The 12,637-nt window shown below is 44.4% G+C and overlaps 1 protein-coding gene and 1 long non-coding RNA gene across 2 annotated transcripts in view; one reads left to right on the forward strand and one right to left on the reverse strand.

The window, feature by feature from the left end:
* The window catches only part of LOC149984078 (uncharacterized), a 466,287-nt gene that overhangs the window by 284,301 nt on the left and 169,349 nt on the right, over window positions 1-12,637 (forward strand). The gene's annotated exons all lie outside the window — the stretch shown is intronic.
* LOC110521035 (glutamate receptor ionotropic, kainate 2) overlaps window positions 1-12,637 on the reverse strand; it is a 184,682-nt gene that overhangs the window by 30,969 nt on the left and 141,076 nt on the right. Inside the window, exons 10-12 of the mRNA XM_090233397.1 lie at window positions 7,769-7,888; window positions 7,483-7,569; window positions 6,376-6,599 (exon numbers count right to left, since the gene is read on the reverse strand). Of these exons, the coding sequence (XP_090089523.1) occupies window positions 6,376-6,599; window positions 7,483-7,569; window positions 7,769-7,888 (431 nt within the window). The remainder of the gene's footprint in view (window positions 1-6,375; window positions 6,600-7,482; window positions 7,570-7,768; window positions 7,889-12,637) is intronic.

Raw genomic sequence — 12,637 nt, forward strand, 5'->3', positions numbered from 1 at the left:
AATTGTTGTCCCTGATTGAGAATCATACTTAGGTAGCCTGGGTTTCACTTTTGGTTTGTGGGTGTTTGTTTCCGTGTGAGTGTTTGGGCCACACGGTACTGTTTCAGTTTTGTATTTCACGTCATCGTTTATTGTTTTGATTCAGTGTTCAGTGCTTTCTTTTATTAAAATCATCATGAACACTTACCACGCTGCGCTTTGGTCTCCAGACGACATCCGTTACAGAGGATGAATTGCGGGCTATTTATTTAAAAAACAGTTTGGTACATGGATGCATTCCAAATGGTACCATGTTCCCTAAATAGTGCACAACTTTTGACCAGAGCTTTATGTTCAAATGTAGTGCACTATATTTGGGATGTGTATAATTTAGCCTTTTCTTTACTGCTGCTCCATATTCACTCCACATGGGAATCATTTCTCTGGACTTCCTCGGCCCCATCGGGCCGCCTGATTGTCCGGAATGTCAATGAGCTCTGTCTACTTCTAAACGCCAGAGACCATGCGCCGCTCAATGTCCCCTGTAGTGCGGTGTGTGACATTGTGTGACAGTGTGAAACTGTGTGTGAAAGGAACCGATTGTGTGCGTGAGGTTTCTCTGTGAGGTTTCTCTAAACTACGTCTAGTAATACGAGAGGTATGTCTTTTTTTTCCATCGACGTCGTCATCCCCACAGTGACCGTACGTACATATTCCAACCAGAAACCATGGATTACAGGCAACATCTGCATTGAGCTAAAGTCTAGAGCTGCCGCTTTCAAGGAGCGGGAGACTAATCCGGACGCTAATAAGAAATCACGCTATGCCCTCAGATGAACCATCAAACAGGCAAAGAGTCAATACAGAATTAAGATTGAATCCTACTACACCTGCTCTGATGCTCGTCGGATGTGACAGGGTGTGAAAACTATTACAGACTACAAAGGGAAACCCAGTGACGCAAGTTGCCCAGTGACACGAGCCTCCCAGACAAGCTAAATGCCTTTTATACTCGCTTCGAGGCAAGCAACACTGAAGCATGTATGGGAGCACCAGCTGTTCTGGATGACTGTGTGACAATGCTCCCGGTAGCCGATGTGAGCAAGACCTTTAAACAGGTCAACATTCACAAAGCCGTGGAGCCGGACGGACTCCCAGGACGTGTACTCAAAGCATGCGCGGACCAACTGGCAAGGGTCTTCACTGACATTTTCAACCTCTCCCTGACCGAGTCTGTAATACCTACATGTTTCAAGCAGACCACCATAGTCCCTGAGCCCAAGGAAGCAAAGGTAAAATGCCTAAATGGCTACCGCCTTGTAGCACTCACATCTGTAGCCGTGAAGTGCTTTGAAGGGCTGGTCATGGCTTACATCAACAGCAGCATCCTGGATACTCTAGACCCACTCCAATTTGCATACCGCCCCAACAGATCCACAGATGACGTAATCTCAATCACACTCCACACTGCCCTTTCCCACCTGGACAAAATGAACACCTAGGTGAGAATGCTGTTCATTGACTACAGCGCAGCGTTCAACACCATAGTGCCCACAAAGCTCATCCCTAAGCTAAAGACCCTGGGACTAAACACCTCCCTCTGCAACTGGATCCTGGACTTCCTGACGGGCCACCCCCAGGTGGAAAGGGTAGGCAACAACATGTCTGCCACGCTGATCCTCAACACTGGGGCCCCTCGGGGGTGTGAACTGAATCCCCTCCTGTACTCCCTGTTCACCCAAGACTGCATGGCCAAACATGACTTCAGCACAATCATTAGGTTTACTGACAACAACAGTGTTATGCCTGATCACCGACAATGATGAGACAGTCAACAGGGAGGTCAGAGAACTTGCAGTGTGGGACAACAGGACAACAACCTCTCCCTAAATGTGAGCAAGACGAAGGAGCTGATCGTGGACTACAGAAAAAGCAGAGTCGAACAGGCCCCCATTAACATCGACATTAACATCGACGGGGCTGTAGTTGAGCGGGTCGAGAGTTTCAATTTCCTTGGTGTCCACATCACCAACGAACTATCATGGTAAAAACACACCACGACAGTTGTGAAGAGGGCACGACAGTTGTGAAGAGGGCACGACAGTTGTGAAGAGGGCACGACAAAACCTTTTCCCCCTCAGGAGACTAAAAAGATTTGGCATGGGTCCCCAGATCCTCAAAAAGTTCTACAGCTGCACCATCGAGAGCATCCTGACCGGTTGCATCCCCGCCTGGTATGGCAACTGCTCAGCATCTGACCATAAGGCGCTACAGAGGGTAGTGCGTACGGCCCAGTACATCACTGGGACCAAGCTTCCTGCCATCCAGGACCTATATAATAGGCGGTGTCTGAGGAAAGCCCAAAAAATGGTCAAAGACTCCAGTCACCCAAGTCATAGATTGTTTTCTCTGCTACCGCATGGCAAGCGGTACCGGAGTGCCAAGTCTAGGATCAAAAGGCTCCTTAGCAGCTTCTACCCCCAAGCCATAACACTGCTGAACAATCAATCAAATGGCTACCGGACTTTTCACATTGACACCCCCCCCCCCTTCCATATGTTTTGTACACTGCTGCTACTCGCTGTTTATTATCTATGCATAGTCACTTCACCCCTAAATACATGTCCAAATTACCTCAACTAACCTGTACCTCCGCACACTGACTCGGTACCGGTACCCCCTGTATAAAGCCTTGTTATTGTTATGTTACTGTGTTACTTTTTATGATTTTTTACTTTAGTATATTAGATAAATATTTGTCTTAACTCTTCTTGAACTGCACTGTTGGTTAAGGGCTTATAAGTAAGCATTCCAAGGTAAGGTTGCTGTATTCGGCACATGTGACAAATAAAGGTTGATTTGATTTGACACGAATACACACACACCGAGTTCCACACAGAATAACAAAATTATTCCTCTGCCTCTTCTCTTCTCTCATCATCCTCCTCTCCTATCCAGGGTCACAATAACCCAACAGGCATCAGCTGTCGGCCGGATTAAATTACTCTAGCCAGCTTTATAGATCGGTTTCTTTACTTGTCTCAGGGCATCTGAGGAGAGGTGTGTAAGAGAGAAAGAGCGCGAGAGAGAGTGTGTGTGTGTGTGGTGGACATTGTGCGGCAGGCGCACGGTAGCCAGCGGTTACAAGGAGACAGTGTGTGTGTGTGTTGAAGAGAGAGCCCGAGGTGACACTGTGATATATACTTATCTAGGGTGTAAGCTGGCATGAGGAGCAATTACATGTTTACATGAAATGACAGGGGCCTTATTGCGAATTTCACATGCATTGTCCAAGTTTTCTGTGATATACACTGCTCAAAAAAATAAAGGGAACACTTAAACAACACAATGTGACTCCAAGTCAATCAAACTGTCCACTTAAAAAGCAACACTGATTGACAATACATTTCACATGCTGTTGTGCAAATGGAATAGACAACAGGTGGAAATTATAGGCAATTAGCAAGACACCCCCAATAAAGGAGTGGTTCTGCAGGTGGTGACCACAGACCACTTCTCAGTTCCTATGCTTCCTGGCTGATGTTTTGGTCACTTTTGAATGCTGGCGGTGCTTTCACTCTAGTGGTAGCATGAGACGGAGTCTACAACCAACACAAATGGCTCAGGTAGTGAAACTCATCCAGGATGGCACATCAATGCGAGCTGTGGCAAGAAGGTTTGCTGTGTCTGTCAGCATAGTGTCCAGAGCATGGAGGCACTACCAGGAGACAGGCCAGTACATCAGGAGACGAGGAGGAGGCCGTAGGAGGGAAACAACCCAGTAGCAGGGCCACTACCTCCACCTTTGTGCAAGGAGGAGCAGGAGGAGCACTGTCAGAGCCCTGCAAAATGACCTCCAGCAGGCCACAAATGTGCATGTGTCTGCTCAAATGTTCAGAAACAGACTCCATGAGGGTGGTATGAGGGCCTGACGTCCACAGGTGGGGGTTGTGCTTACAGCCCAACACTGTGTAGGATGTTTGGCATTTGCCAGAGAATACCAAGATTGGCAAATTCGCCACTGGCGCCCTGTGCTCTTCACAGATGAAAGCAGGTTCACACTGAGCACATGTGACAGACGTGACAGTCTGGAGACGCCGTGGAGAACGTTCTGCTGCTTGCAACATCCTCCAGCATGACCGGTTTGGGGGTCAGTCATGGTGTGGGGTGGCATTTCTTTGGGGGGCCGCACAGCCCTACATGTGCTCGCCAGAGGTAGCCTGACTGCCATTAGGTACCGAGATGAGATCCTCAGACCCCTTGTGAGACCATATGCTGGTGCGGTTGGCCCTGGGTTCCTCCTAATGCAAGACCTCATGTGGCTGGAGTGTGTCAGCAGTTCCTGCAAGAGGAAGGCATTGATGCTATGGACTGGCCTGCCCGTTCCCCAGACCTGAATCCAATTGAGCACATCTGGGACATCATGTCTCGCTCCATCCACCAACGCCACGTTGCAACACAGACTGTCTAGGAGTTGGCGGATGCTTTAGTCCAGGTCTGGGAGGAGATCCCTCAGGAGACCATCCGCCACCTCATCAGGAGCATGCCCAGGCGTTGTAGGGAGGTCATACAGGCACGTGGAGGCCACACACACTACTGAGCCTCATTTTGACTTGTTTTAAGGACATTACATCAAAGTTGGATCAGCCTGTAGTGTGGTTTTCCACTTTAATTTTGAGTGTGACTCCAAATCCAGACCTCCATGGGTTGATACATTTGATTTCCATTGATAATTTGTGTGATTTTGTTGTCAGCACATTCAACTATGTAAAGAAAAAAAGTATTTAATAAGAATATTTCATTCATTCAGATCTAGGATGTGTTATTTTAGTGTTCCCTTAATTTTTTTGAGCAGTGTATTTTGCGACTGTATACGTATGTGCTCTATGATTGAGAACACCCTCTGAATGAATAAAGAGAGTAAAGAAATAACAAAATGTTGGAGGAAACAGTTTAGGAATATGAAAAAATAGAATTCTGCCGATTATAGGAAAATAAGTTAGTTCCTTTTAGCCCTTCAAATGTGGGTGGAATGAGCTTTTAAAACCCCTTAGAGATCTGAAGTTTACCTGCTTTACCACTGACATATCTCCATCTATGGCTACACTACCGACTCTATTTGTAGGGGGTTAAAGAAAACAATATCCTTCACATATAGGGACTCAACCAATCTGTCTGTAGGTCAATACTACAATTATAAGGGAGCAAGTTGACGCCTGGGCAGAAATCAGTACATCAGGCTTTAGAGCTATTGCACATCAACACCCATATGGAGGAGAGAGAGGAATAGTTATCTGATAAAGAAGACTATAGTATGGGCAATATTGGTGTGATTTACTGGGTTCAAACCCAGGTTCCCTTAATTGCCATAGCACTGTTTAAGCCTGCTGAGCTAAAGCCTCTAAGACTAAGTCATCATGTTTCAAGCAAGGTTATTCATCACTAGAGTGTGGTTAAGGAAGTTTGTTATAATAAGTGAATCTGTTATAATAAGAACACTTTCATACACACAATGTTGACACACAAACATGCTTGTACGCAGACAATGTTGCAGCTATATCGGAGTTCATTTGACTGTGTTTACTGTGTAAACTTAAAACCATGTAAAGGCTACATTGAACATATAGAGAAACTTACCCAACATACCTTTGATAAAGATGACAATAAAATAAGTGCATATTCTGAACCAACTTAGGTGACAGTTGTTGCCTTCCTTTCAGGTGATCAAAAGGCCAGTAACATTTGGAAGACGTATATTAACCACAAAACCCTTGGGGTCTAACCAAAGATCAATCAACAGCTGGCACCCCAGAGTTCTGGGGTTAATGAACACTTTTCTACACTAGCAAAGGCTCCAGGGGAATTCTACCAAAAAGCGGGCAACATTGGGCATGGGATGTCATAATGGCATCATATTGTTGTTGTAAACTGGTTTTATGGATGCCGAAACGTCAGATTACAACCATCTAAAGATGTATTTTTTGCAACCAGAAAAATAAGTCTTACTCTACTTATAATAGCTGTATAAACACACTGTACTCAGCTCCTAACACTGAACAAACCAATATATAACCAAAGGCCGGGCAAGGTCATAGGTTACTTATATAGTGCTTTAGCTCTACCTCACTCGATTGTTTCATATTTCCCTCAGTCTGGGGTTAAGCCAGGGCATGTCCACAGTACTTTACATAAGATAGCATTACATGAGCTTAAGGGCATATGTACTGCCTCAGTCAGCTGGACTTAATTCACACACTGTCAAAGCTTTCCTGTGGGGCATAGAGTTTGTTTCACAGGTAGAATAACTTCACACTCTGAGCTTGTACTAGTATCGTAAGACGGAGAGAAAAGCCACTGTTTGGTTTGTGAAAGCGAGCGGTGAGGGATGCATGTTACCTGGCTATGACAAACAGCACACAACTGACACCCAAGTAAGCCAGCAGAATATACATCCAGATATCGGGTGAGAGGGGGTTGAGGAAGGAGAAGACACCCGGGTTGGTTCCGTTGGGCTTGCGGTAGAGGATACTTATCCCCAGGGTCATGAAGGGCTTGGAGAAGTCGATGACCTTCTCCCTCACATAGGTAATGGCCAAAGGAGCCACCACTAGGTCTGCTTTCTGTGGACAGAGATCAGGGAAGGAATTGGAGTCCACCAATCAGAAGCTGTGGTATCACATCAAAACCAATCAAATTAGGAAGGTGGGTGTAGTCCACCAATTAGGGGATATGGTATCAAATTAGAACAAATACAATTTGGACATAGATTGTGGGGTGGAGATAGTCGACCAATCAGGGGCTGTGGTATCACATTAGAAACCGGGGCTTACAAGAAACAGATATAGGATCTCCTCTCTGTCAACACTTTGACCAGTCACTGAGAATGTGTGGAAGATCCTAGAAGGACAAGGGAGAAATCAGTGAAGTCATTTAAACTAGGTTGTTATTGTAAATTAGTTTAGGTCCTGGATGCTGATTGGCTGAAAGTCGTGGTACATCAGACAATATACCACGGGTATGTCGCAAAAATACTTGTTTACTGTTCTGTTTATGTTGGTAACCAGTTCGTAATAGCAATAAGGGAGTTTGTGGTATATGGCTAATATACTGTGCCACAGCTAAGGGGTATATCCAGGCACTTCACTTCGCTTCGTGCCTAAGAACAGCCCTTTGCCGTGGTATATTGGCCATATACCTCACCCCCTCTGGCCTTATTGCTTGAATTTAAAACTAGTTCTCAATGACTTACCTTGCTAAATAAATATGCAATATGAGAAATGTGCAAGACTTGGTGGGAACTGGGAAGTCAAAGGACTAAAAAGCGTCCTTATTATAATTGGTGCACTGTAGACCCAAACAGACCCTATAAAGTCAAAACCTCTGGACCTATTCAAAGCCCATTCTCCATTGTATCCATTATCTTCCAAACCGTATCCTCATCACCACGGCAACACACCAATAACCACCACAGGAACAATGAGACTCCTCCACTCCACTACTCACGTGGTCCATGAGCTCCCTGACCATGCCATTCCACTGGCCCGTGCTCTCCTCCAGCGCCCCATACTTGCCGTCCTCCACCAGGCGCACCTAATAATAATAATAATAACAATAACAACAGTGATATTAATTATAAAAGTAACAAGAAAAATAATATATGCCATTCAGTAGACACTTGTAGTAGTATGTGCATTCATTTTCATACGGTTCCCCCATGGAGATCAAACCCACAACCCTGGCATTGCAAGCCCCATGCTCTACCAACTGAGACACATGGAAAGCCACTCACCTCATAGTGAAAGCCCAGGATCCCCGAGAGCTCGCGGAGCAGGTCGATGCAATAGCCCTCGAAGCGGTCGTTTCCGTACAGCGGCTTGTCGGACTTCTTGAACATCACATAGGGCTCCACCTGTTAAGGAAAGATGGGGGTGGGAGGGATGGGGAGATGGTAGAGTGAAAGAGGGAGGAGGAAGAAAGGAGGGAGAAGGTGGAAAAAGCGAGAGAGGCAGAGACAGATAGAAAGGAGGAAGGGGTCAAAGGAAGGGGTTATGAGTAGAGAGAGGGGGATGAGAAAAGACCAAGGAGAGTGATAGAAGGAGAAGAAGAAAGGAGGGAGAGGCAAATGAAGGGGTAAAGACAAATAGAGGCGGCAGGAGGCGAGAGAGAGGTAGAGATAGGGATGAGAAAAGACAAGAAGGACAAGAAAGAGAATTATGTCAAAAGAGAGCAGAGAAAAAATACATTATACTCCAGCTATGGGGCAGCAGGTAGCCTAGCAGGTAGCCTAGCAGGTATCCTAGCAGGTAGCCTAGCAGGTAGCATAGCAGGTAGCCTAGCAGGTAGCCTAGCAGTTAAAGTGGAACTGACAGCATTTTAGAAACCTGAAATTATATTAAAATCTGTATTCAGACCCCTTCCCTTTTTCCACATTTTGTTACGTTTCAGCCTTATTCAAAAGGATTGTGTCAAGGCACAGATATGGGGAGGGCACCATGTCTGCAGCATTGAAGGACCCCAAGAGCACAGTGGCCTCCATCATTCTTAAATGGAAGTTTGAAACCACCAAGATTCTTCCTAGAGCAGAGCAATCAGGGAGAAGGGCCTAGGTCAGGGAGGTGACCAATAACCCGATGTTCACTCTGACAAAGCTCCAGAGTTCCTCTGTGGAGATGGGAGAACCTTCCAAAAGGACAACCATCTCTGCAGCACTTCACCAATGAGGCAATGATTGTAGAGTTGCCAGACGGAAGCCACCCCCCAGTAAAAGGCACCCGGACAGCTTGGAGTTTGCCAAAAAGCACCTAAAGGACTCAGACCATGAGAATCAAGATTCTCTGGTCTGATGAAACCAAGATTGAACTCTTTGGCCTGAATGCAAAGCGTAATGTCTGGAGGAAACCTGGCACCACCATGGTGGTGGCAGCATCATGCTGTAGGGATGTTTTTTCAGCGGCAGAGACTGGGACACTAGTCAGGTTGAGGGAAAGATGAATGGAGCAAAGATCCTTTTTATTTATTTTTTATTTTACCCCTTTTTCCTGGTATCCAATTGTTTTTAGTAGCTACTATCTTGTCTCATCGCTACAACTCCCGTACGGGCTCGGTAGAGACGAAGGTTGAAAGTCATGCGTCCTCCGATACACAACCCAACCAAGCCGCACAGCTTCTTAAAACAGCGCGATTTAACCCGGAACATTGGAAGCCAATGTGTCAGAGGAAACACCGTGCACTGCGCCCGGCCCGCCACAGGAGTCGCCCGGCCAAACCCTCCCTAACCCGGACGACGCTAGGCCAACCTCCCGGTCGCGGCCGGTTACGACAGAGCCTAGGCGCGAACCCAGAGTCTCTGGTGGCACAGCTGGCGCTGCAGTACAGCACCCTTAACCACTGCGCCACCTGGGAGGCCTACAGAGAGATCCTTAATGAAAACCTGCTCCAGAGTGCTTAGGACCTCAGACTGGGGCGAAGGTTCACCTTCCAACAGGACAATGACCCTAAGCACACAGCAAAGACAACGCACGCGTTGCTTCGTGACAAGTCTCTAGCTGGGCCACTCAATGTCCTTGAGTGGCCCAGCCAGAGCGTGGACTTGAACCCGAACAAACATCTCTGGAGAGACCTGAAAATAGCTGTGCAGCGAAGCTCCCCATCCAACCTGACAGAGCTTGAGAGGATTTGCAGAGAAGAATGGGAGAAACTCCCCAAATACAGGTGAGCCAAGCTTGTAGCGTCATACCCAAGAAGACTCCAGGCTGTAATTCCTGCCAAAAGAGCTTCAACAAAGTACTGAGTAAAGAGTCTGAATACTTTTGTAAATTTTATATTTCATTTTTTCATTTTAATACATTTGCAATAATGTCTAAATACCTGTTTTTGCTTTGTCAGTATGGGGTATTGTGTGTAGATTGATGAGGGGGAAAACGATTGAATACATTTTAGAATAAGGCTGTAACGTAACAAAATGTGGAAGAAGTCAAGGGGTCTGAATACTTTACGAATGCACTGTACATCCCCAGGAAGAATTATACTTTTTTTGTTTACATTGTCTGACAAGCAAGCACTTGGATATGGTCATTTTCACTTTTTCATAAAATGTTTGGGGATGACGAAAGTAAAGCATTGGTGAAGATTCTACAGCAATATAGAGTGGGAAAGCGGTTGTGCGTTTGGACAATTTATAGACACTGCAGTAAATAAAACCTAATAAAAACATATCAGTCTTGTCCAGGACTGGACTCAGACTGGTGCGCCATAGCTAATCAGAGATTCAGTAGGCCTATATGCATGCATTACGTTTGGGGGAGAGGAGGTAACATCAAGATCCTACTACTACAAAGGGTGGCTTACTGGATATCCTCTCTAAAAACATTCACCCCTAGTGGTCGGAATATTGACTTGGATCTCAGGCCCTTCTTATGACCACATTTTCCCATATGAACATGTAAAAAAAATTTTACATCATATTAGAGTACACCTGATATGTTCCCCCTGTTGATGCTCATTATATATTAAAGTTGAACCAAAAGATTACATGTAACAAAAATGAAATATGAAATGATGTGAAATTGAATAAAACAATAATATGTTATGGCTAATATGATGTACAATATTCCATTATGTTTCTATATGATAACAATACCGTAATATATTTAATATGCCATATACTATTTTTTTAACAGTTTCACTAATTAATTTTAATGAACTTAATCATTATGACACACCCCTCACTACTGTCATTGGTTCCACTAATTGCACAGTGTGTCTACATAACCTGGTTCAAGTATTCATGACATTACCCTGAAGAAGACACAGTGATGCCGAAATGTTGGTAAATACCCAGTAAATTGCTGGGAGATTATACATGGAGAGTGCAACTTTTTGATTCTGATAGTTTAGTTTATTCGCCGTTAGTAAGCACCTCCACACAAACTATTATTCTGGGTGTGGGCCAGCTCATGTTTTTTATTTTTATGAAATACATTTTACCAAGACAAATAATATTCTTCATGTCTTGAATTATTCAGTAGAGTCTTTCTCTAACATGGGATTAACATTATATCCAAGAAGTCATATTTCGTAACCTAATACATCGGACAATAAGCACCGAGCTCTGTTGACAGAGCGGTGCTGCTCCCTCACAACAACTTTTTAATTTTACATGTTGTGGTGGTTGTCTGCAAAGTTGTTTCCGCGGGTCACAAAAAGCTAAATTAGCATGAATTAAGCGAGCTGAATTAAACATAAAAGGCTTTGAAAATAAAAAGTATGCTAAGTGCCTAATTTACATTTCCCGAGATACGCTTGTTTTTGTGAGACAACTTCTAAAAAGAACAGGAATTTAGCATTAAGAAAAGTACTACAATATGAAAATAATACATGTTATGTCTCAAAATCTTACTTCTACACAACCGTTAAAAATGAGAAGGCACTTAGAAATGCTCGTTTTTTAAAGAAAAGCACATTTTTGGTCCAATTAAATAACATCAAATTGATCATAAATACAGTGAAGACATTGTTAATGTTGTAAATGACTATTGTAGCTGGAAACAGCTGATTTTTAATGGAATATCTACATAGGCGTACAGAGGCCCATTATCAGCAACCATCACTCCTGTGTTCCAATAGCACATTGTGTTAGTTAATCCAAGTTTATCATTTTAAAAGGCTAATTGATCATTAGAAAACCCTTTTGCAATTATGTTAGCACAGCTGAAAACTGTATCTAACCAGAATAGAAAGAGTGGGAGGCCCTGGTGCAGAACTGAGCAAGATGACAAGTACATTAGTGTCTCTAGTTTGAGAAACAGACGCCTCACAAGTCCTTAACTGGCAGCTTCATTAAATACTACCCGCAAAACACCAGTCTCAACTTCAACAGTGAAGAGGCGACTCTGGGATGCTGGCCTTCTAGGCAGAGTTGCAAAGAAAAAGCCATATCTCAGACTGGCCAATAAAAAGAAAAGATTAAGATGGGCAAAGGAACACAGACACTGGACAGAGGAAGATTGGAAAAAAGTGTTATGGACAGACGAATCTGTTTGAGGTGTTCAGATCACAAAGAAGAACATTCGTGAGATGCAGAAAAAATGAAAAGATGCTGGAGGAGTGCTTGACACCATCTGTCAAGTATGGTGGAGGTAATGTGATGGTCTGGGGGTGCTTTGGTGGTGGTAAAGTGGGAGATTTGTACAGGGTAAAAGGGATCTTGAAGAAGGAAGGCTATCACTCCATTTTGCAACGCTATACCCTGTGGACGGCACTTAATTGGAGCCAATTTCCTCCTACAACAGGACAATGACCCAAAGCTCCAAACTATGCAAGAACTATTTAGGGAAGAAGCAGTTAGCTGGTGTTTTGTCTATAATGGAGTGGCCAGCACAGTCACCGGATCTCAACTCTATTGAGCTGTTGTGGGAGCAGCTTGACCGTATGGTACGTTAAGAAGTGCCCATCAAAACAATCCAATTTGTGGGAGGTGCTTCAGGAAGCATGGGGTGAAATCTCTTCAGATTACCTCAACAAATTGACAACTAGAATGCCAAAGGTCTGCAAGGCTGTAATTGCTGCAAATTGAGGATTCTTTGAAGCACATTAGCACATTTCTTTGACCAGGGTGCATAGCATGGTGCCATTGACAGAGATATTATAGAAAGGAGAT

Source organism: Oncorhynchus mykiss, chromosome 4 (assembly GCF_057628025.1).
Source record: "Oncorhynchus mykiss isolate SJ-2025 chromosome 4, ASM5762802v1, whole genome shotgun sequence".
Classification (NCBI taxonomy): domain Eukaryota; kingdom Metazoa; phylum Chordata; class Actinopteri; order Salmoniformes; family Salmonidae; genus Oncorhynchus; species Oncorhynchus mykiss.